Raw genomic sequence first — 24,888 nt, forward strand, 5'->3', positions numbered from 1 at the left:
GCCTGGTAGTGTAGACTGGCTTTTAATCTGGAATGACAGCAATAAAAATCTGCACTGAGTCTCTAATTATCTACTATCTGCTGATATAAACTGACCCATGAGAGTGAGGCTGTTTTGTTTCACAGATGGTCTCAAGGTATGGACATCCTATCTACTAATCTGACTTCCTATTCTTCAATATGGGCAATTCCTGATTTTAAACTTATGTGCTAGGCAACAATTCAAGGCCAAGTTCCCTAGCCAAGACCCCATCCCCAGGTTATTTCCCTGGGTAAATTCCCTAAAAGCGTAATTACTGGATCGGGGTAGAAACTCTCAAGACTTCTGACAACTCTAGCTAACTTCCATCCAAAAAAGCTGTATTAGCTTATGCTCACCTCAGCTTTAAATTAGCAATCAAACCCCATGTACTCCTGCCTGTGCTGTTACATATATAAATGCTTTTTGACAGGCAAAATGGCATCCTCCTACACCAGCATACAGCTAAGTGGTTATGGTCTGGTTATAGCCAGATAGCCAGACCACAGAGGCTCAGGACTGCAGCTCACTTAGTTGATAAAGATCACACAGTAAGTGAGATAATCTAGGCTTTAGTTTCCTCATCTATAAGATAGATATAACAAAGTTACCTTCTCCACAGACTTGATTAAACGAACAAACACATACAAAGCACTGAGAATGTCCTTACACTTGGAAAGCTCTACTGTTCCCATTTGAATTTTCTAGTTACTACTGGATTCATTTTTTCACTGATCACCAGTTCTTCCTTGATGAACTGTTATCATAACCTTTCCCTTTTGCTATTTGACTGAGACGGTCACCTATACTTTCTTCATCTTTCTAATTCCTTACATTTATACCCTTTAACCATTTGGAATTTACACTGGTGTATGTTGGAGGGAATTCTGTCACCCTTCCCCAGATACATGGTGTCAGTTAAAACCTCAGATTAAATAGTCCATCTTCTTATCCTTACTCTTCTGAAATGCCATCTCTAACACATGAACACCTCAGTTACTAAGCTTATTAAATGCATGAGAAAAACGCTTGTTTGTCCTTTACTCTCATACTCACAATACTTCTGACCCAGACATGCAGGTTTCCCACACCAAATAATTATAGGACACCAGCTGGGTGCCCTAGAATTCAACTTTCACACTGACTAGAGTTGGTGCAGACCTGAGAGGTGAAGGGATCAGTCCTAAAAGATAGCCATTTCCCCAATGCCCCAGATCCCAACTTCGAGTCCAGGTTATCACCTATACACTTCTTACTAGCTATAAACGAAGGTTCTTGTGGGTTTGATAATTTACTTGAATGGCTCACAGAATTCAGGGAAACACCAAATGTTCGCCAGTATTATAAAGGATATGATAAAGGATACAGATAATGGCAAGACGGAGATACCTAAGTCTGAGAGTAAGCTTCTGTCCCTGTGAAGGTTGGGTACACCACCCTCCTGGCAAGTGGATTTTTTCACCAACCTGGAAGCTCTCCCGATTCCTTAATATTGGGATATTTATGGAGGCTTCCTCACTCCATAGGCATGTTCAATAATTAATTTAGTCTCCACTTCCTCTATCCTGAAGGATGAGGTTGGACTGAAGTGCAAGATTCTCAATGACAGCTTGGTCTTTCTAGTGACCAGCCCTCATCCTGAAGCTATCCAGGAGCCCACCAAGAGCTGCCTCAAAACAGAAGACACCTCTGTCATACAGGGAATTCCAAGAAAATCAGTAATTTTATGTCAGGAACTGGGGTCAAAGACCAATTAAAACAAAAGATGCTCCTAGTGTGGTCTTGGGAGCTCTGTGCCAACAGGGGACAGACTTTTATGTTTTGTATCATTTCATATTATCCTATTGTATTGTTTCTTTTAGGCCAGTATGACACGTTTAAGCTCTGTAAGATGAAGTGAACTGTCATTCTTTCACCTCCACTTTGGACCCACATGTGATGTAAATTCTGTCCATCATGAATTAATTAGTAAGTTCTGCGTATCAGTTGTTACCAAAGACTAGCTCCTAGCAATAGCTGTTCTGAACACCAAACAATGGGCACAGCCATCCTTGCTGGGCTTAACCTGGTGTCTTTTCCCTCCTACTGCAGTGCCTCTGCCAGCCTCTTCTTGGCCCTTTGAGCCTCCTTTAATATGTAATTACATGGAAGCAAAAAGCTTTCCAGTTCCCACCCTACTTCAGGACAAAAATGACCAGAGAAGTGCAGATTTCATTTTGTGCCTTTTAAGATGGCCACGAAGTTAGCTGGCAGTGCCAATATGGTGTACCAGATGCTTCCATGTAAAGTGTTCCTGAGAGGCCAAGGAAATCACTATTAAGTTCAGCACATTAGTGCAGTCTGGAGCCCAGGTGCATGGTGGGGAATGGGGAGGGTCTATTTCTGTTGATACTTTCTTCCCTACAGTCCCAGTCAAGGGTCAAGGGCATGCTAACCCAGAATTTGTTTAATTGGGCGTACAGGGCAGCTGCCAAGTGCCAGGCTCAAGGGAGGGTAACCCACTGAGGAATGCTCAGACAGGGTTAGGGTTAGTGTCTTGGGTGATTCTTACACAGCAATTTTTATTTCAAAACCAACCTTGAAATAATTTTTGGTAGCAAAGGAAGAGCTATTTTAAATAAGAACTTATCAAAAAATGAAGCTTCTATACAACTTTCCCCTCCCTTTTCTCATAGCTGTCTGCCCTACTGTCAGTATAACTTACTACTCTGCCTGAAGATAGTATACTTGCTCCGTCCCCCAATACCACAGAAAGAACTTTACACAACTTTTGACAATGTGGGTAGTTTCATCCAGAATAAAAACTACACCTGTATGCTACACATCGATAATAAATGGGACATTTACTAAGTGCTTACACCACAATTAGAAATACTAGCTAGAGACTTAAAAACCTTTTTTTTTTTTTTAAGGATTTTATTTATTTATTTGACAGAGAGGGAGAGCGCACATGAGCGCGCACAAGCAGGGGGAGCATCGGGGGAGAGGGAGAAGCAAGCTCCCTGCTGAGCAGGGACCCCCCCCCCCAACGTGGGACTTGGTCCCAGGACCCTAGGATCATGACCTGAGCCAAAAGCTGCTTAACGACTGAGCCACCCAGGCGCCCCTACAAAACATTTCTGATTGGTGACACACCAAATAGAAGATGATACTGCAGCCTTTCCATTCAGATCCTATTCAGATAGCAGAATTCCAGGCCAGTCAGACCCATCGAAGGTAGCAAGTATGGCTGAACAAAGAACTAAGCTATTTGCTGTGGCCACTGATGGAAGCTGTGAAGCCATCTTTTCTGTAAGGTAAGAATAAGTTCATCTGGCTGAGTGCCATGGCCTCTCCATATACTCTGTGACCCCTCCATTAACTCTGTGACCCAGCCACTGCCAAACACGGGACCCACACTCATCCTAAATGTAGAGCTGTTTTTCTCTCTACCAGGTGTTAAATAAGCATTCGTATCAGTACTCTGAATTCTCAGAATTTGGAAACATGTTTGTTGATGATAATGAACAAAAGAAGAGCTTGAAATTGTTTTAATTCAAGGACAAACTTATCCCATAAAGGCCTCTTTTCCAGGGGTCATGTTTTGTTTGTGAAAAAAAATTCCTAGTCTAACAGAAGGCCCCTTCCTAAATATGGACTTTCATAGTCACTAGTTAAGAAAAGGATATTCTTAAAAAAAAAAAAAAAGAAAGAAAAGGATATTCTTAGAAAATTTTGAATGATAATGTTAAGTCAAGAGCAAAAAACTAATTTTGAAAATGATTAGTTACGAGTATAGCTGCTCTCTGCAGCTAATAATCTTACCTCCCTCCATAGCCACTGCCAACTTGGTAGTTGGGTACTAAGATGGTGTGGGCATGTACAGGTTTATAACCTAATATAGATAAGCATTCAACAGCTAATTTACCTCACGTGTTATACTCTGATTAAAGTTAATATGATCATGTGTTTTGTATTTTTCCTTTCCCATGATGTCTGGACATCAAAGCAGGAAGCAGGAAATGTTCTTCATGGAAGAAAACCATGCAGGAATGAAGAATGGTCATCAGTCTACAATGCAGAGGGACACAATTCCCTTTTCGGTTTATACATCGGAATAAACAGCAGGTCATAAAAGGGACAATGGACCATGAAAACAAAGACCTGACTCCTCTATTAGCTTATCGACCCGAGCAACTTCCTTTCCCAGTTCCTAATTCCAATGTGTAAAATGGGTAAAATGTGGGTAACACCTATCCAACAAGCCCCAAAGTTGTTTCAACAAAGCACCTTCACAAACATACAAAATAATAGTAATAATAATAATAATAATAATAATAATAATAATAATGTAATTACAAAAGCAACAAGCCATAGGCCTGAAATAGAAGATCCACTCAAACACAAAAGACCATCAAAATCTGTGACAATGTTAAAGAAGTTAACTACGAAAGTACAATTTCCCATTTTATATGAAAATGGTTTAATAATATAATAGTGAAACTTAGAAACTAGTAAAATTAACAAAGTATATTGGCTAAAGATGTTTTTTTTTCCAACCATAGCAAATATTATGCAGACACTTATCAGTGCAGTCTTTAATCCCTCCACCATGTACTGTGAATCCTACTTACTATTCAGTATGAAACATGATACAGTCAGAGTGTTTTTGACAGAATTATCACATGCACCAATGTGCCAAACACAAGCATTTTCTCCCTTTATACTTACCTGACTGAAGATATCTGATCAAAAGACAAAAATCAACAATTTTAATAAGTAGTTTAGTTTATCAATAAGAGTCTAGAAGGTAACAAAAGGTACAAAGATAAATCTTTAAGGAAATTAAGTTAAAACAAATAAAATTTACATTTTATTAAATCAGCAAATATAATCACCTAGGTATATTTTTACTAGCAAAAAATGATGACACTGATGATAAAGAAAAAGAAGGGGGAAAAAAAAAAAAAGCACCTCAGACCAGAATACCATAACAAAAAGTTTTGTGGAAGCTGCATTTTATTTGAAAATCCACCCATTTTTGCTAACATACATTTTAATATTGTAAACAAAAATAGAATCTGCAGAGACAATGCAACAAGTATGCTTAAACTCATGTACAGAATTGCTTTCCTACAACGAACTGTCCTTCTTAAGGCCCCTCTCAACCAAAACGTTAAGATGTATTTACACAAAGCACCGATCAACAGTGCAGTTTAATTCTTCGTTAACTAAACTCTTGGCTAGACATTAACTTTAAAGATACTATTTCCCCTTATTTAAAAGGTACATGATCATAACATGGCATGAACCAAATAAAAAGTTTCAAGGATTTTGTCCCCTTCCCTCCCCCCATAACACCTCCTATAGTTTTACTGAAAAGAAGGAAAGTCTTGAAGTGAAAGCAATTCCTCACATTCATTTTGGAAAGGCCCTAATGTCAAATGGAAAATAATGACATGCCAAGCACAAAGCAGTAAAGTTCCTTCCCAATGCACTAATGCTGAATTTAAAATGTAGTGCTTTTCCTAGTCAGTGAACTGTTCCCTTGCAAAATCCTAGGCACAGAATTGACTATAAGGATTAATGCATTTATAATGCTTCCCTAAATCCCATAGAGACTGAGAATTCTTATGTGATTCAGACCTATGGACTTGCCTTAAAGTATTTAGTGCTCTGTATGTCAGCTGAAAAGCATTCTGAATCAGATTCACTTTTATGGATAAAAATCAAACATACTGTGTACATCCATACTCATTTTCATAAGGAGGTCTGATACAATATTAATGTTACGTAAATTGATAATCATAAATAAATACAAATACTTAAGGAATGTCTACTGCAAACTGAATATATAATTTTTTTAAAAGAAAAGTTAATTTTAGTTACTGCTTCTGTATCTGTGAGGACTGGAGAAAAGAAAGATACTGCATAATTAAGAATTATGATTTTGATCCCCCCAAAAGAGTCCTGTTGCATTACAGTAAAGGACACAGCTCTTCTCTCCAGGCAGCTTTTCCAAATACAAATTTCACACTTTCCAAATAAGGGCTTTTCTTGGTATGTTACTGATTATGGGTATTAATAAGAGTTGAAAGGACTGAAGGGTTAGTCACCAAAAAGACAGATCTTAGTCTGAAATCATGGCAATTCTTGGCTTTATAAACTGTATTGATATGTTCTTCTATAGACTAGTCCCAATTTCCTTCATGGGCCTTCACTGGGTTACGGTAGCATTCTAATGGAAGAAGAGAGTTTAAGAGACAGCAGTTTGGATTTTGCTGGAAGTAAGTATTTGCTGCTTGAGCACTTGTCTTTTTGGAATAATTCCATTCTCTTCCATCTAGTTACATAAACTGTATCTGGAAAAAAAAATAAAAAAGAGTGTAAGTTCATTCACTGCACTGTAAGATGTCTTCTCACAAATAAAAATGCTCTGTGGCTTTTACCATTCAACTGGCCCAGAAATGTTTACTTCATGTTTATCAAAACCCAGATTACAAAACTAAGTATTATCAGCTCATCATGTGCCAGAACTCAAAATTTGAAGCCTAATTAGAGGGACTTCCAAATATATATTTCTAATCACCAAAAACCAAGAGACAGGAGAAGAAAGAAAATGAAGGAACAAATTTTCAATGACAAGTTCAGAACATCTCTCCAAGAACACAAATATTCCATGTGAAAATCTCATTTAGAAAAAGCACAATTTGACTTATTATTTCAAAATGATACCATAAAATTAGAGATAATTAAGGGAAGAGTAATATTATGCTCACTAAATAATTTCTTTACTAATATAAATAAAAATCTGAAAGATCTACAAAGGAATAGTTTTCAATAGGGCCTCACTGTTTGCTCAGATACTTCACTCAGGGTATCCCTTAAACTGTTCATCCAAAGACATTACTGAAGTAGATGTACTAATAAACTTGTCAAATCAGAAGAGTACAAACTCTCAAAGATCTAGAAGCTCTACCTACACAAGGGGCTAGAGCACCAAGAAGAACAAATTTCACTGCCTTCCAGCAAAAAGAGGCACTGGGGATCAAACACAGAATCCTTCTATCAAAAAGGGCATAAAGTATTCACTTGCCCTTAACTTAAAAAAAAAGTCTGTTTTGGGGAAAATGTTACTATTTTTAAATGAAAAGGCACACATAAATATAACACTTTAAAGAAACTGTTAAAATGAGTTCTTCACATCTAATGTTCACGGACGTTATATTCAAACTAGAGATTCTCCTAATCAAGCTCTAACCCAACGTGTAGAATTGTGTTCTTCTCCATACATGTTTTAAGACTGACGAAAACACCCAGTTTTTAAGGGTGGTATTTGACCCCATCCATCTGCTGTGAGCAGTGGATGCTTATATGTAAACATGAGAAATGGTTCTTTGATTTCACACCTTCTATATTAGGTTAAAGGTATTTTCCAAAAGTTGTTTGTCCTATGTCCTATTTTGATCTATTATTAGTCTTCACCTAAAGAACAGAAGAGGAGGAAAGAGCGAGAACCTAGAGTCCTTTAAAGAAACAATGGAGAAGAGTGAACTGTGTTTAATATTTGATAAACCTTTAAAGTAGTTAAGTCTCCATCTCACCCAACAAGCAGCAATACCTAAAGTGATTTATAAGAATTCCTCCAAAGAGAGCTCTGCAAAAGGGTCCTTTCCTGAAGCTCTGTGAGGACTGTGACTGGAGGGGCTGGATGCTGCCGAGAGCTGGGGGAAAAGAAGACAGAGAGAGGGAAAGAAAAAAAGATCTCTGAATGACAGAACATGAAAGCGGAAAATGTAATGAAAGAAGAAGTGGTTTTTGTTTTGTCATCTTTAATAAAATATAAAGGCAGCCTTTGTAGAAAATGGAATTATTAAAACAAAAGTTTCAATCACATGTCAAGTTAAAGGGTATCCAATGGCATGTGTTTTTCAGAAAACAAATTCTTGTTTCTGAAATTCCAAAGGAATGGAGTCTTTTACTCAAAAAGGTTGATAAAAGCTGACCCACAGTTAAGACTTCTATTGTGGGTGGGGGGAAGAGGGGAAGAAAGTGTATAATTGTGATTTTTTTTCTTTTTAATTGAGGAAAGATGGCTTCCTGTGTCCAGGCTATTTGTCAAAAGCTGTGCAAACTCTGACCTCAGTCCAGACCCAATAAATCTATCTGTAATATTTTTTCCTTCCGTCACCTAGTCTAACTGCCCACATACTGCCCTGAAAATAGGGAATACTTAAAATCATTGATTCTGTTTTCTACTTGATTACATTTGCTTGATTCTTGGAATTAGCTATCATTTAATTTGAATATACAGAGAGGCAAATAGACAGTTTGTTAAACTCAATTTAACATATCGTTAGTATTCCCTCAAAGACAGACAGCTCCTGAAGAATAACTATGTTCATTTTCATATGTGTAGCTCCTTCACCAAACCTACTTTGACTATTTCAAACCAAACACAAGTCCTTTTAGTTTGGAACAAATTTTTAATTTTTCCCCTCCCCCCTGCATAAGATTGCAGAGGCATGCAAGCACAGAGGCATGCAAGCATTATGAAATGAGAGCTGTCCTTTTAGGGATGTTCAGTTGAGTATTAAATCGAAGTTGACTAAGTAGGAATAGTTTCAATTCATATTTCCAACATTCAAATCCTATAACGGATTTCAAGCCTCAACATCTATCTTTGCTGGTTCAAAGTGATTTCATTTCTACCTTCTGATTTAAGAAAAGCACTACAGAGAATGAATAGCCAATGACTTTCAGCAAAAATTACATCACAAGTATATGCAATTTGTTGTTGTGGATGCCAAAAGAAATTTAAAGGTCTGCAAAATCATCTTCAGTTATTTTAGTGGTTGAGATATTTTCCTAATCCATACCTTGTTCTCAGAAATAAATATTCAAAGACAACGGGAAGAGACAATGGAAAGGATGATGAACTTACACAGGCAGCTACAAATGGGAGGACGGAGCAGCACTCTGGGTTTGGGAATTGAAATAACAGCCAGGTAGAGACAAATTAAGGTGCAACATAATTGGAAGACGTCTCCTCCTCCCCACTTCAGACCAACCATGGATGACCATTCAGAAGCAGAATGATTTTAGGTAAAGTGATCACCAGTCACTGAGCTGGAGGGAGTCTAAGATTAACTGCATTTCTCTCCAAAGTAGATCTTCTCAGTTGAAGTTCAAACAAAAACACCAAAAATTCCTTACTGTGGATAGACTGCATCCAAAATCTCAAGTCTCCTACGAGAGCCCCACACTAAAATGTCTTAAGTCACATGTTTTCATGAGGATAGCAGTCTGAAGACCCAACAGTCCCAGAGGAAAATGCACGAAGCATATGGTCAAAGGGAACACTTCTATTCTTCCCAATGTGTGAGCATACTGCTAGAGAGAAGTCCTACAGGCTTACAAATAATGTTAAAGAGGATCAATTTCCTTGGGAAGAAAAAAGTGCCAGTTCCCAACTAATAATTCTAATGTCTCTTAAATTGGTAAAATCCACACACCTGTATCTTACATTTATAAATACGTAGCCAAATCAAAACATAAGAAAACAAGACCTAATACCACTATAGTAAGTTCCATATCATCAATACTTATCTCAAGCACATGAAACAATGGCCCAGACTGGTTTGGCTGATCACAGAGTGCTAAAGGCAGGGCCATGAAGCTGCCCTGGACCACTTGTGCCCACCTCTTCCCGGCACCTGCACCAAAGTGCAGGCACACCATGCACTGGTGACAGAGTAGCCAGCTCTGAGAGTAAATAAGGAAAAAGAAAAGGAAATATGCTGCAATAGCCCAATTTCTGTTCAAGGAAAGCAGGAAGAAAAGAGCATGAAGGGGCAACAGGATCCTGGTGGGTGAGAAGCAGCGGGACTGGAAGAATCTGAAAAGTCACCTATAAGTAAAAGAGCTGACCCTCCTTTAATTATCATTCTATGAGTAAATCAGAGACTAAGTAGGGCTGCTAGTACTAGGAATGTGTGCTCTCTTAACAACAACAAAAATGTTATTACAAATATGCCATCACAAAAAAACCCAAAACATGGGGTGAGAGTGGGGGGCGCAGTTAGTTAAGTGTCTGATTCTTGATCTCCACTCAGGTCTTGATGTCAGGGTGGTGCGTTCAAGCCCCGTGTAAGGCTCCACACTGAGCACAGAGCCTATTTAAAAATAAAAAAAAGTTCAGGGGCACTTGCGTGGCTCAGTTGGTTGAGCGTTGGACTCTTGATTTCGGCTCAGGTCAAGATCTCAGTGTCATGGGATCAAGCCCCCTGCTCAGTGCAGAGTCTGCTGAGGATTCTCTTGCTCACCCCGCCCCTCCCCCTGCTCAAACTCTCCCCCTGCCATAAATAAATAAATTAAGATTTTAAAAACAAAATAGAACATGGCCTTTTACCCATTTATTTTAAATATTCTCCATACCAATTCCCACAGAGCTAAAAAAATTAGCACAGCTATTGTTCAAACTAAACTGACCTATACCACAACTGAATATGCTTTTTAAAGAGTAGTCACTCTTACTGTAAGTCTAATACAGACATAGTCTTCCTCTCTCATTTTATAAGAAAATAAAATATTGAGAAACAGTGAAAGAAGAGCAGCATTTAAATAGAAATACTAAGATTTACAAGTAACTAATGATGGTAACTCTTAGCTGAAATTCCTCCACCCTTTCCTTCCACTCTAATCAACCTTTAAAAAATAACGTTGAGGGGCGCCTGGGTGTCACAGCGGTTAAGTGTCTGCCTTCGGCTCAGGGCGTGATCCCGGCGTTATGGGATCGAGCCCCACATCAGGCTCCTCTGCTATGAGCCTGCTTCTTCCTCTCCCACTCCCCCTGCTTGTGTTCCCTCTCTCGCTGGCTGTCTCTGTCTCTGTCAAATAAATAAATAAAATCTTAAAAAATAAAATAAAATAACGTTGAAATGGGGGAAAAAATTCTAATGTTACCAAAAATCTTTGCTTCAAAAGCAAAGATTTTTTTGGTTGTAGCATGTGTTTAGTATAATAAAGATAGAATACAGAAATCATAAGTTAACTTTAATAAAAGTCAGACATACTTAAAAGAGATTTTAAACAAAGAATTCTATTACTACACAAAAAGTCATAAAACAAAAATGGTTCCTCCTTCATTAGACTCCTGTTCAACACCAAAGAGAAAATTTCAGGTCAGAACAAGAAAATAACAGCAGTCTCAAAGTGAGACTAGTACAACTGAAAGCTCACAGGAGAATAAAGAATTGGATATTTAAGGATAAACTTCTGACATATCACTGGCTGTGCTTAAAATTCTTGGAGAAGAAGCAACTTTGCCACATCTTTTCTTTCCATTTGAATTTTGCAGTCACCCAAAAGCCTCGATAGCAAATAGCAATGCTGTACAGACTCACTTTGTCTTTGTTAGAGAAGCAAGGTCAACATCTTAAGAGAAAAATGGGTATACTTCCTTTGTCTGTGATGACAGAGCTGAGTTTTGTAGAAAGATGGTACTGAATCTAAATGGCTCTTCTATAAATGGGGCTTAGACTATCTGGACCCAATATTCCTATTTCCCTCTAAGACTGTCTTGAGGATTAAATGAAAATATACATAAAGCATCCAGTACATTGCCTGGCATATATTAGTAGCTCAAATACTAATTCAAACTTCCCCATCACCTACAATCAAAAGCTCATCTATTCTTGGGGCGCCTGGGTGGCACAGCAGTTAAGCGTCTGCCTTCGGCTCAGGGCGTGATCCCGGCGTTATGGGATCGAGCCCCACGTCAGGCTCCTCCGCTATGAGCCTGCTTCTTCCTCTCCCACTCCCCCTGCTTGTGTTCCCTCTCTCGCTGGCTGTCTCTATCTCTGTCGAATAAATAAATAAAATCTTAAAAAAAAAAAAAAAAAAAAGCTCATCTATTCTTATGTAAGAGGCCCAGCTCAAATGTCATTGAATCCGTGTAGCTCTTGCTCTCCACTGTGTTCTCAACACTGTTTCTTTTATAATGGTTCATTATTCTGCCATCAACCAGTCACTTGTATGTCCATATTACACTCACCCTTAGGCTCCTCAGATGTAGGAAACATATTTTACCTGTCTCTTGTTCAGAAACTAGCAATGACTTACACATAGTAAGCACTCTAGAACATGTTAAATTAAAGAGCCTTTTGGTGATAACACAAGCTCTGTATAAAAATAAAAATGATCTCCAAAGTAGGACATTAGAAGAAAATACTAGAGCTTCTCTCTTAATTTCTACCTATTTAACACTTCTATTTTTGTTTTAAAATGTACCTAATATATTGTTGTAGGAATATATAATTTTAAATATACATTAGCTGTATATACAAGGGTACATGCTTAAAAAATATTTTCCTGATAATGCTGTGCAATCAAAACACTTGAGAGACAAAAACATTAGTTATAAACTGAACACAGAATTACAGAATATCAAAACAGGAAGCTGTTTTTGGATAATGCTTGGAACATGGCCAGGACACTAGTGGCACAACTGGATCCAGTTGCATAAGGACACACACAGTGTAACATTATTAAAGACAATGCTATGGGGCACCTAGGTGGCTCAGTTAGTTGACCATCTGTCTGCCTTCGGTTCAGGTCATGAAATCCCTGAGTCCCAGGATCCAGCCCCCGCATCGGGCTCTCCACTCAGCAGGGCATCTGCTTCTCCCTCCGACCCTCCCCCGTCTCATGCACTCTCTCTCTCTCAAATAAATAAAATCTTTAAAAAAATAATGCTATTCCTCAGCTGTCTCTGTGAAGTGTGGCTAAAAGAGAGGATTTCTCAACTGCATAAGGTAGAGGTCCTGCCCTGTAGGTTTAGTCTAGTGCATCTAACAGCTGCTTCTTGGGTTTGCGTTTAACGTAACCCCATGTTGGGTTCTGTCCATTAGTCATATCACAAAGTTATGCCAACATTACTCCTGTCACCCTCAAAGCATTAGTTATCTTAGCGGCATCAAACTACTGCTAGAGTCTATAATAACTTAAAATCTGTTAACACAGAAGCTGTAAGTTATTCCAAAATGACATCTAAAGTCATCTCATTAGAATTATGGCAACCTAAACTGACAGTTAAAACCAAACTGGAGAGAGGGAAACAGATCACAAGATTTCTTAAACTGATGGGAAAAAGTATTAACTGACATAGCTAAAAATAAACATCTTCTGTATATCAGAAGTGCTTCCAAGGATAAGAGAAGTCCTTTTAAAGTCCCTTAAACTGCTGATTCCTACTAGAAATCAACTTCTTACTCCCCCAAACCAAAGAAAATGAAAAGCTAAGGTTTACGTCAATTGTTACTACAAGACAAAGTAGTGCCTATAATACACCCCTTATTTGCCATTTACTGGAAATAAGGCACTCCAGGAAAAAAAAACAAAAAACAACAACTGTGTTCCCTGAGAGCTTTAGGCTACCTGCTTCTACCTGATTTAGATATTGAATTTCCACTAAAAATGTCTAAGGAGAGAATTTTAGACTTAGACATTTCAAAAAAGGTTTATCCCTCCCCACAAAACAGAAGAGCTTATTTATTTGGTCCAAATAAATACTTTAATTATTATAAACTAAAATTTTATACTTCTGGGTAACACTACATTCCACAAAGGTTGAGCCAATTAAAGTGCTGCTGATACATACAGTCCTGAAGAATAATATGGCTTGGTTCCTGTGAACAGGGTCCACAGCCTACTGTGCACGTGGATGAATCACGCCCTAAAGCAGACCATGCTCAGCAGGGCTGCCCTGTCACCACCGGGGCCTGTGTCCATGTATTTCTGATGTTGTCAGATGAGAGTTACAATTAAGGTTTCAAAATAATGAAGTATGAATTATTTACAATCAAGATTATTTATAATGCATGGAAAGAAATATAAACTGTATCAGATTAGAACAAATTAAATTATAACTTGCAATAGAGATAAATACTGAAAATAGGCAATCTTATGTAATTTTCTTCTAAAAACGAACAAAAAGTTCCTTATAAAAATAATCAATAAAAAAAAAACAAACCTCCCCATTCCTAAGTCAATTTCAAATATGTTTATTTGATCCTTAGAGCAAACTTATAAAGTACACAAGGTAAAATGACCATTTTACAGATTAGGAAACTGAGGCTCATCCAAGTTACACATGCAACTTGCCCTGAAACTCCTGGTTAGTGAGGAGTTGACACTGTTGAATTGTGCCCTCTCACAAAAATACGAAGTCCTTATCCCCAGGACCTATGAATGTGACCTTATTTGGAAACAGTGTCTTTGCAGATGTAATCAAGTTGAGATGACATCATTAAAAGGGCTCTAATACAATGACTGGTATCTTTGTGAGAGGGAAACGCCACATGAAGACAGGCACAGGAGGATGCTATGTGACAGAAGCAAAGATTGAAGTGCTAGAGCTGCAAACCAAAAAATGACTGGGGCTACCTCTTTCCTTCTGGGGAAGAAGAAAGGATCTTCCTCCAGAGGGTCTGGAAGGAGCATGGCCCTGGGGATATTCTGTTTTCAGAATTCTAGCCTCCTGAACTCTGTCAGAGAGTACATCTGTTTGAAGCCATTGAGTCTGTGGTACACCTTGTTATGGGCAGCCCCACGACACTAACAGTACACCCGAATGCAGATCTGCTGACTCCAAGGCAGGTGCTTTTGTTTCCTCTCTAAAATCTGCTATCCCAATTAATTTCAACTCAGCTAGAATTTATGGCTATATTTAACATACGGGTAAAAGTTAAAGTGATAATAGAGAAATAATTTTTTAAAAGGGCCTTCTCTAATAAACGTTAAGACAGTCAATACACCCCTGTATTTTCTATCCACACAGTGCTGTATATGGTCACTGATGTTCATCACGGAGGTAGAACTTTAGTCATTCAAGATTTTAAGAATATGTTCTAAGACAAGAAATTAGATCTCTACCTTTTAGAAAGAATGTCCTCAGCAAAAACCCGGAAAAAAGGCCTTATTCTATAGGTTGTCTTATTAACACTAATTGTCAGCAGATGGGACTCCTCAAATTTTTGTTTTGACTGATTCAGGTGTGCCCTGGGGACTACAGAACCACTCTCACCTATGGTATTAAATCCCAATTCCCAAAGTCTCAAGGTCTCTTCTAGGAGGAAAGGATAAATGAGCATAATGCACTGCTGACAAGGCAAAAGGCCTTCTTTACAGAACTCCAGCTGGGTAGATCAGCTGACAGAAGAGGCACTGCCAACACTCACGATTAACACACCAGGAAACTTAAAAAACAAAAAGAAGAAGAAGAAATAAGAGAAAAAAAGAAAGAAAAGAATAAGAAACTAAGCCTAATAGCAAAGAGCCACTAGTTCTGACACACAAGAAAGTCATTAAAAAGGCAATTTTTTGTAAGACTCGAATTATTCCTATATCCAACAGTGTCCCTATTTAGAAGGGAAAAAGGCACTCACAACAAGCCATTGTTTCCTTTCAGATGCTTAACTGATGTCAGACTTACTTAAAATTGGCTGTTACAAACAAAACACAGCAGCCATTTTGCATCTTTAGCCATATCCTCCGTAAATAAAACTGGCAACCCTCCATTAAAACAAAACAAAACAAAGACCAATACCAATCAAGAAACCAATAAAACTTTTAATAGCTTATTAAAAAAATTAAATACCCATATGTAACAGTCTGGTTTTCATATTGCTTTTGGGAAAATAAATTGGAAATGGGATCAGAGTAAGTTTCTCATATAAGGAAGTGGTAAGAATATAACTAACACAATACCCACTCCCCCAAGATCTTCAACAACATCTAAATTGCCTGATAAACATCCACTAAAAGAATATTATTTCACATCATAGTGACTTCAAAAGAAAACTGAAACTAACTAGATTAACTGTCTTCATGCTTTTAACAGAAAAGCTGCATAATGTAATACAGAATGAATTTAATAAACTATTGGTCAGCAATGGACATTTCAATGTAAACACCAGTTAAGTACCAGTAAGATTTATATAAAACACCATTAAGAGGAGAAAGTAAGAGAGCCCATTCTCCTCAAGTAATAAACACACTTATGATAACCCATCAAACAGTGAGCAAAACTGGGAGGAAGCATGAAAAGAGAAAAAAAGAAAAACCACAGGGATCTAGTATTTTCCATGTAGTCAAACATCTAAGAAGATACACTAATGCAAACATGTTTTTTTTCTTAAAAGCTACAATATTGGGCATGAAACAGAAGAACATAATCCCCACCTTTTTAAGCAATTAACAGTTACATAAAAATACCAAAAAACATATAGAATAAGCCAGCACAAAAAAATGAGAGAACAGGGTGAGTGTACAGGAAGGCATAATTTCAATACTACAGTGTAGTCTATTAAATTAAAGACAATAACCTAAAGAACAGAGTAGTCTAGTCTAAGAGCCATCTGGAAGGTATTAGCTAACACCAATGCAGCACCTAGATATAATGCAGGACACAGAACACAATTGTTTGGAATGCCTTACTAAATATTTGGCCATAAGATAAACATGTCTGGTAGGGCTGAGATACTCTCAAAAATATTGGGGCGCCTGGGCGGCACAGTGGTTAAGCGTCTGCCTTCGGCTCAGAGCGTGATCCCGGCGTTATGGGATCGAGCCCCACATCAGGCTCCTCCGCTGTGAGCCTGCTTCTTCCTCTCCCACTCCCCCTGCTTGTGTTCCCTCTCTCGCTGGCTGTCTCTATCTCTGTCAAATAAATAAATACAATCTTTAAAAAAAATATATTAACTTAATTTAAAGTAAGTAAGCAAGAGACCAGAAGATACAAGTTATGCCCTGGCTGAGTAACAGGTCCCAAAAAGCACTTCAAGGAGCAGGGAAACATTTTTGGCAATAGGTGTAGAACTGGGATTTGATTAAAAAATTTTATTTTGATGGGATTTCATTTTACAGTTAAATTACTGTTTACCATGTTTCCTCTGTCATCAAGGAATTTTGAATACAAATTAAAAAAGGGAGGAAAATAATGAAAGAACCAAAAAGTAATTCATTAAGAAAAATTATTCTGGTTACAACTAGCATTTGAATGGGCAAAATTAATCCAAAGGACTGGCTCCGAACCATTAAAAACTAAAGCATGAACAAAATCTCACCTACTTCGAAGATAAACAGTTTAATCTTTAATTATTAAAAATATTCAACCATAAAATTAAAGGTATCTTCTTTTCTTAGGTGACAGCCATCTGGTATGTTAGCTTACAGTAACTATTAGCTAACAAATCAAACCAATTTTAAATATGGCTATAAATTATTACACAATGGTTATAAGTAAGTGAAAAGAGAGATCAATGAAGAACAAGTAAGTTACACAATAGAATAGGTAAGTTTTCAACCAGATTCACTGGTCTGACAATGTTCAAAACTATTACAAGTTAGGCACTGTTCTAGGAACCAGGGACACAGAAGTTACCGGAAGCCTGCCTCGATGAGGCTTATAACCCACTCTAGGAGTCTCTTGCTAGACTGGATGGATGGATGGATGGATGGATGGATGGATGGATGGATGGATGGATGGACAGACAGGATAGATGAACAGATGTCAGGTAATAGTAAGTTCTATAAAGAAAAATAATGCAGGGTAAGGAAAAGAACTTCAGATCTCAGAAGTGCTGGAAAGCGACGAGAGATGACTAAAGAATAAGTAAAGAATGAGCACTGGGTGAGGTATGTAAGTATTGAATCACTATATTGTACACCTGAAACTAATATAACACTGTTAACTAACTGGAATTAAAATAAAACTTTAAAAAAATTAAAAACATTACCAAAGGGGAAAAAAAGAATAAAGAATAAATCTACTATATGACAGATGAAGGCTTTCTGACAAAGACAAGCAGCAAGCAGGACACTGGATACTTACTGAGAATTGTAAACTGGCAACTGAAGAATCTGAATGTTTTGTTTACTCTATTAGTCTTACAAAGATGGAGACTTTGTGACATGGCTGTTAAGAAAGAAGGAAAGCTAAGGGGATGGCTTATATGTTCAGTTATATTTAGATTCACTTCCTTAGATTTCTAACTATGGAGATAAGACGCTAAAAATACTGCCTATAGAAGATTATTCCACTATCTACAGAATGGATTAAATTAGAAAGGAAAGAAATACCAGGAGACTGTTGTAAAGTAAGCATGACATAAAGGGTTCCAATCTGGGTGAAGGCTGGAGAAAGCAAGAAGGATGGATCTAATGAGAGCAGAGAAACAATTAATGGGGCTTTGTCATGAACAGCTGGAGAACAAAGGGGAAAAGGAACGAAAAGTAACATTAAAAGATTTGAGATTCTGGGGAGCCTGGGTGGCTCAGTTAGTTAAGCATCTGATGCTTGATTTTGGCTCAGGTCATGACCTCGGGGTCATGAGAGTCTCCATGTGGCCTCTGCTTGAAATTCTCAGCCCCTCCCCCTGCTTGTGCTTTCATTCCCTAAAATAAATAAATATAATCTTAAAAAAAAAAAAAAGATTTGAGATTCTGACTTTCAACTGATTGAAACTGACTGAAGCTTTTCTGAGCCACTTCACTGGTACTTGATTTTCTCTTTTCGTAGTTATCCATTTGCTTCCTTCAATCTATATATAGAGTTAAGCACTCACATCAAATTTGATTACTTTTTTTTTTTAAGATTTTATTTATTTATTTGACAGAGAGAGTGAGAGAGCATAAGCAGGGTGAACAGTAGAGGGAGAGGGAGAGGCAGGCTCCCCGCCAAGTGGGCAGCCCGATGCGGGGCTCAATCCCAGGACCCTGGGATCATGACCTGAGCCGAAGGCAGATGCTTAACCATCTGAGCCACCCAGGCACCCCCAAATTTAATTTCTTAACTTGAAACTTATTACTCTAAAGTTCTCATTCTCTTCTGGCACAATTTCATTAGGAAAAGGAATTTCTGTCACTGTCCTTTTCATGCCCATGGAAATTCCTGCACTTCTCTGGTGTTTCAGTGAGTTATGTGGATTTTAGAAGGCAACAGGATATAAAACCTAGAATAAGAGCAGATGCTAGGGGGGCCAGCACTTTTTATAAAGGCAGATTTTTACCACAATATTTTAAACCATTTTTTTTTTTAAAAAGCAAAATTCACATAAATGTTTAAGTAGGGTTTTAAAAGCATTCCCAAAACTATAGATGTTCTTGACATCTACAGAAGTTATATTCTGAAATGTGTAAATGTAGTTTATAATCTAGCAGGAAACCCAAAGATTTGCAGAGTGGTTCACTGCTGACAAAAGGAAGACAGTGCTAACACAGCAGCCATACGGACCCAATCCCATTAGCACAGAGGCAGACTGTTACAAATGAGCCCTGGACCAGAAACCAGGGATTCTTGGGGATAAGTTGCACTTCACCATTTTAGTTGAAGAACCTTTCCAAGTCTCAGCTTTCTCTATCTGTAAAATGGGGTGGTGATAGTAGGCCCATCTACCTTAAAAATTATTTTGAGACAAAGGTGAGATAATAAGTGCTTGGAAAATGTCAGATGGTATCCAAGCTTAAGGTTATAATGTATTCTGCTTCTGAGACAAGAACCTGTAAGACAAGACCCAGACTGGGAATACAGGGTCAGCCACATATCAGGGGAAAAAAATTACTGTAGTCAGCAGTTCCTGGTAAATTTATAGCACTGGACTACAGCTTTTTCTCTTAAATTCATTTAAGGTGCTAGTCAATCTATAGAGCAAAAAATTTAAAAAATAATAATAATTTTAAAAAATAAATGATAGGGGTGCCTGGGAGGCTCAATTGGTTAAGCATCCAACTCTTGATTTCAACTCAGGTCATGACCTCAGGGTCATAAAATCGAGCCCCGCATCAGGCTTCACACTCAGCGGGATGTCCGCTTCTTTCCCTCTCCCTCTGCCCCCCCCCCAAATAAATAAATCTCTAAAAAAATAAATGATACATATCTGAGGTTGAAAGTATAAATAACAGAAAAAACTGGAAAAAAAAAGATAAAATAAAGGACATGAGGAAGACATAGGATCTCAAGAAAACATCTACACTAATAGGGAAAACATCAACATTTTAAAGATTATCAAAGTCTAGTGTATTTCTTTAGCAAATTAAGCCAGTATTTAGAACTACTAGTGGTAAAAGACAGAAGACAAAGTAAACTACATATATTCATAATCCATTTTATAAAAACAAATACAAAATAACATACAAAATAACTGACTTATAAAAAGTTATGGCTGCATCAACTACCCTCACTCCCAGCTATCTTCACTGTAAATACTTTGATTAAGGAACAGGAAGAAAAGGTTACTTTACCATGGACAAAAGGGTTGAAAAAGAGGCATCTGGGCAAATATATGAATTGCAGAGAACATCGATTTTACCTTTTAATCAGAATTAAATTCACTACCACTCCAAGTTACTGGTACTCCCTGAGATGCCAATTTATGAAATGAGTTAAATACTCAAAAAGACTAAAAAACAAAAGGACTGATCATCTGTGCTTCACAAGTCTATGAAATACACAGAACCTAGATTCAAATTGGATCAATACAAACTAATATTGGTAGTGTAACACTGTAGGCATTGGCAAGTGTAAATACCACATTTATTCAAGCGGGAAAGGAATAACAAGTCCATTACCAAATGCTCACACCAATGTTTTCAAGTAAGTATTAAACACATGAAAGTAATGAATTAGTTGGCATCAGAAGCAGTGTAAGGCAGGAATACTTTAACACTGCATGTAATTATTTCTAAGTGTTAAACAACAGAAGCAGAGCCACAGACAAAGAATGAGAAGCCATTCTATCAATTCCTGAGTGTCTCATCCACTAGTATGCCACCAGAGAAGTGAATAACAAAGAAACTCACACATCTCTTCTAACCACCATGGGGAAAAGCTTTTTTAAAAAAAATCCAGATTCCACTAATTCTAACAATAATGGGATGAAACACAAAGTGTGAATATTTGGGGTGAAATTTCAGGAACTGGGAGAGGATCTTAGAAACATCTGAGGAAGAAAGTCTCTCCTTTAAAGAAATTAGGTCAGCATGGCATTTCAAGGTTTTTTTTTTTTGCCCCCCCCCCCCCCACCACCACCATTTGTTTTTAAAGACAATCCTCAGTGGCAGGAAGTTATTGAATGAAAAAATAACATTCACAATTTTTTGTAGACTTGCCACGGTTCACAAATATCTCGAGGGCAACATCTTTGTTGCAGCACCATTCAAGCCAAAACACTGGAGCTCTGAGTTCAAAGTTTCTAGGATTCACAAAGGAGAGCAAGCAGAATCACGAACAGAAAATAGGTTCCTTAACCTCAGAAGAACCACCCTCTAGACTGACCAACTATAAGTTGTCAAGAATTTTCCTTCCTTAATGTTTGTAATCTGCTTGTCCGTTCCTTCCAAACAATCAATATTCTTAAAAGCTCTTTTAGATGATAAAGATAGGAAGCAAATAACATCCACCATCAAAGGGAAAAACACTAATAATTTGTTTCTTTAAGTTGTAAGAAAGAAATTTTTAGTATTCTATCCTTCCCACATCAGGCACATTACAAGAGTTAACATGTGGCACATTAGTACCTGTGCTCCTGATACAGGACCAAAAGGGTTTGGTGGTCTCATGACAGGCTGGCTGTATATTAAGGTTGGTTGCGTCATTACAGGTACACTTCCCATTTGAGGAGGCTAAAAAAAATAGAAAAATATTAAGTTAATTAATGTCGACTAACATCTTCCTTAGTAAACAAGAAGAATGACAGGAATGGGAAGTACTAGTACTTTAACTCAAAGGAAAAAATTCTTGTAAATACAAGTAAGACTGACAGCTATAAATTCTTAAGAGTTTTTTTAAGTCTTTAACGTGTACACTTCTAAGGTCTGTAAAAACAAAACAACAACAAAAAACCCTTAAATTTAAGCAAAACTTAAACCTCACTACAGCATGGCAGACAAAATAATTTTAACCATCCAAAGTTTTCAAATTTGCAGTTTTAGACATAGGAACTGTAAAATGGCTAAGATATTTCAAAGTAAACTGCCTTTGTATGTCAAATCAAGTTCTTATGCCATTATGCAAGTAATCCTAAGTGAATACAGTTGATTCTTTGAAGACGTTTGCTCTCTATGGTTCTTTCCTTTTATTTCATCTATTGTTAAGCAGAACCAAGAAGAGGTTTAAATAACATATGAAGAGATTAGTTCATTCTTGAGTAACTGAAAATAGAATCTCCACCAACCATTTCTTTGTTTAAAAAAACCCACTACTCCATGGTATAAAATTAACACAAGTAACCAAACAGAACATACGCACCACTACATTATATTGGTTAAAATGCCATATTCTAAAATCTTATCTTTCTACAGGTTCTACCTTTCAATTAAACTCCAAAGCTACTTCTGTAAGATGTGAATAAAGTAGCACAGCAGCCACAGTAGCACTTTCAAGGGATATGATGCTGCCTCCTACCAGCAAGAGTTCCTCAAACACATACAGGGGGTTGAAGCCATTACCTCCATTTCTTATCTAAGTGGGTCTATATATTAAGATAGTTGGGAGAGTAAGGGCAGTGCAGACTGTGGATTGTGGGTAGCCTAAAGGTAAAACAACTATTTCTGTATGGTAGCAATCACTGTCATAGGAAAGTTTCTCTGGCCTATACTGGACTAAATTTGCCCCTACACAATTCGAGAAATGTTAATTCCTCCCTTCCCCTACAGTATTAAGGTTATAAGACTTCAAAGGTATTAATGTAAGGTCACACAAAGGGTTGAGTCAGTCTGGAGTTAACATTAATGTTTAATAAGTTTGTACTTAAGTATAAAATACTTAGCACAATTATGAGGGGAAAAATAAGCCAAGTAATACTGTGAACATTCATAAATGGTATCTGCTGTATAATGACTACTCTAGAAATATTTATGAAACCAATGCTATGATACAAGGTTCTATGTTAGGCACTAAAGGTATGTGTGTCACCAAGTTCTTTTTTTTTAGCTAAGTCTGTAAAAACACATGTTAAATATAAATCAATCTATTTCCAAAAAGTTGTCTCTGGAAAAGTACTTACAATTCCATATCCTATCATGCCTGTGGGTGTAGTAGCAGGATAGGCCATTACAGGGGGTGCCTGACATGGTGGAGAAAAAATAAACAAGGATGTATAACTCATGTTATGTCAACTGAGTTCAAGGAATCAATAGCTGTAGTTCCACTAAAAAGAATTGCTAAGACAGCTGTGATTAAATGTGACACTTAGGATCATTAATAACTGTGTCAATTAATGCTCAATGAGAAAGAATGTCTTGAAATTAGCAGAAAAGCAGCATTACTAGAAAAAAAATACCATTTAAACTTAGATACAACAATGATCTAAAATTTCAATGTGCTTTTTACAACTTTAAAGATCTTCAGATTTTAAAAAGATACTGAAAGTTCTAAAATTTAACGTCTATCACTATCATAAAAAATGTTTACCCAGGGGCGCCTGGGTGGCTCAGCTGGTTAAGCGTCTGCCTTTGGCTCAGGTCATGATCCCAGGGTCCTGGGAACGAGCAATGGGTCAGGCTCCCTGTTCACTGCTCAGCAGGGAGCCTGCTTCACCCTCTCCTCCCCGCTGGTGCTCTCTCTCTCAAATAAATAAATAAAATCTTAAAAAAAAAAAAAAAAAGCGTGTACCCAGAAAAAGTATTAAAGTGAATGTTTTCCTAGGTGTTTTCAGTTTTTTGAGCAAGAAAAAAAATTAAAGATCCCAAATCAATTAATAATCTGAGCTTTCAAAAAATTAGTTTCTAAGGACTTCAATTCACTTTTTTCAAAGAACCCCAAAGATTTCAAAACACTACTGAGTAGGACTATTTTTATGATGTACACAGTTCTTATACAGAGTACGTATATTAACATTCCTTCTAATTTACTCCGTAAATTATTTAAACTATCTTCGGCAAAGCACCAATTTGGAGGAGCAAGAAATTTTTAAATCTGTTTATGCTTTAATGCTTAAAAGAGCCACCTAGCCCTAAGAAGTTTAAAGTTCCCCTCTGCCTTCTACCCTACCTCATGTTCTGTAAATACACAGTCTGAGCACAAAATCATTTTAGACATATTTGCTGTCTTAACAACATTCCCTGCGTGTGTGTTATCTTATAAGAAAACTGAAACTGAATACAGGAGAAAGACCAATAACATTGCTGAAACATAAAAAATAACTGAAATTATATGGCAATTTGAACATATGCATGGAGAAGTTAAATGAAGCATAACTAAAGTGAATAGTTAGAAGTTTAGTATTTGAGTGAGCATGTAGGACTTATTGGTCTCTCCCTACTTAAAAACCGAGAGCTGCAAGAGCAGTAGACAAACTGCCAAGTACAGCAGAAGCCTGTAAGATTTCATGCAATTGTTATTTTCAACATTACCACAATCAACATTTCCCTTCATTCAGAAATCATCAAGTGCATACTGGCAGCACAGATACACACAGACACCCAGCCATCTGGCAGCAAATGGCAGAATATTAAGCAAGAAAAAAAAAAAATCTGTATTTCCCATGCCACCATCAGAATCAATTCTGCAACACATCCATGAAATCAGTAGATGCTAGAAAGAATTTGTGGCACATTGAAAATCTGAATGTGAAAACAAGTAATAGCTGGAAGGTTATGAGATTCTGCTACAGCAGTGGTTAATAGCATGCCAATTTATTGCAAAAAGGCTAGTTTTTGGTCACTTACGTATTGTGGAAAATGCATGCCATTCTGTTTTTCCCAGGGAGAACAATTACATAATGCAATAACACTGGATTAGAACAAGTACTTACACAACAGAAAATACACAGAGAGCATTTTAGTTCACATGTACATTCACTAACTACCTAAAAACCCTTGCATTTCCGATAT

At 37.3% G+C, this 24,888-nt stretch overlaps 1 protein-coding gene across 17 annotated transcripts in view; it reads right to left on the reverse strand.

Moving 5' to 3' along the window:
• Window positions 1–4,983: 4,983 nt before the first annotated feature.
• PICALM (phosphatidylinositol binding clathrin assembly protein) overlaps window positions 4,984–24,888 on the reverse strand; it is a 98,376-nt gene continuing 78,471 nt past the window's right edge. For 8 of the 17 annotated variants that reach the window (XM_045815538.2, XM_045815537.2, XM_045815542.2 and 5 more), the window contains 5 exons: window positions 24,724–24,747; window positions 23,061–23,120; window positions 21,574–21,678; window positions 7,619–7,721; window positions 4,984–6,359 (listed from right to left, as the gene is read on the reverse strand). In XM_045815538.2, the coding sequence (XP_045671494.1) occupies window positions 7,629–7,721; window positions 21,574–21,678; window positions 23,061–23,120; window positions 24,724–24,747 (282 nt within the window). In that variant the 3' untranslated portion in view covers window positions 4,984–6,359; window positions 7,619–7,628. The remainder of the gene's footprint in view (window positions 6,360–7,618; window positions 7,722–21,573; window positions 21,679–23,060; window positions 23,121–24,723; window positions 24,748–24,888) is intronic. The other 9 variants (XM_045815539.2, XM_045815544.2, XM_045815543.2 and 6 more) reach the window with 4 other exon arrangements.

The sequence above is a fragment of the Ursus americanus genome, chromosome 16, assembly GCF_024610735.1.
Source record: "Ursus americanus isolate L20-20 chromosome 16, mUrsAme1.1.p, whole genome shotgun sequence".
NCBI classification, from domain to species: domain Eukaryota; kingdom Metazoa; phylum Chordata; class Mammalia; order Carnivora; family Ursidae; genus Ursus; species Ursus americanus.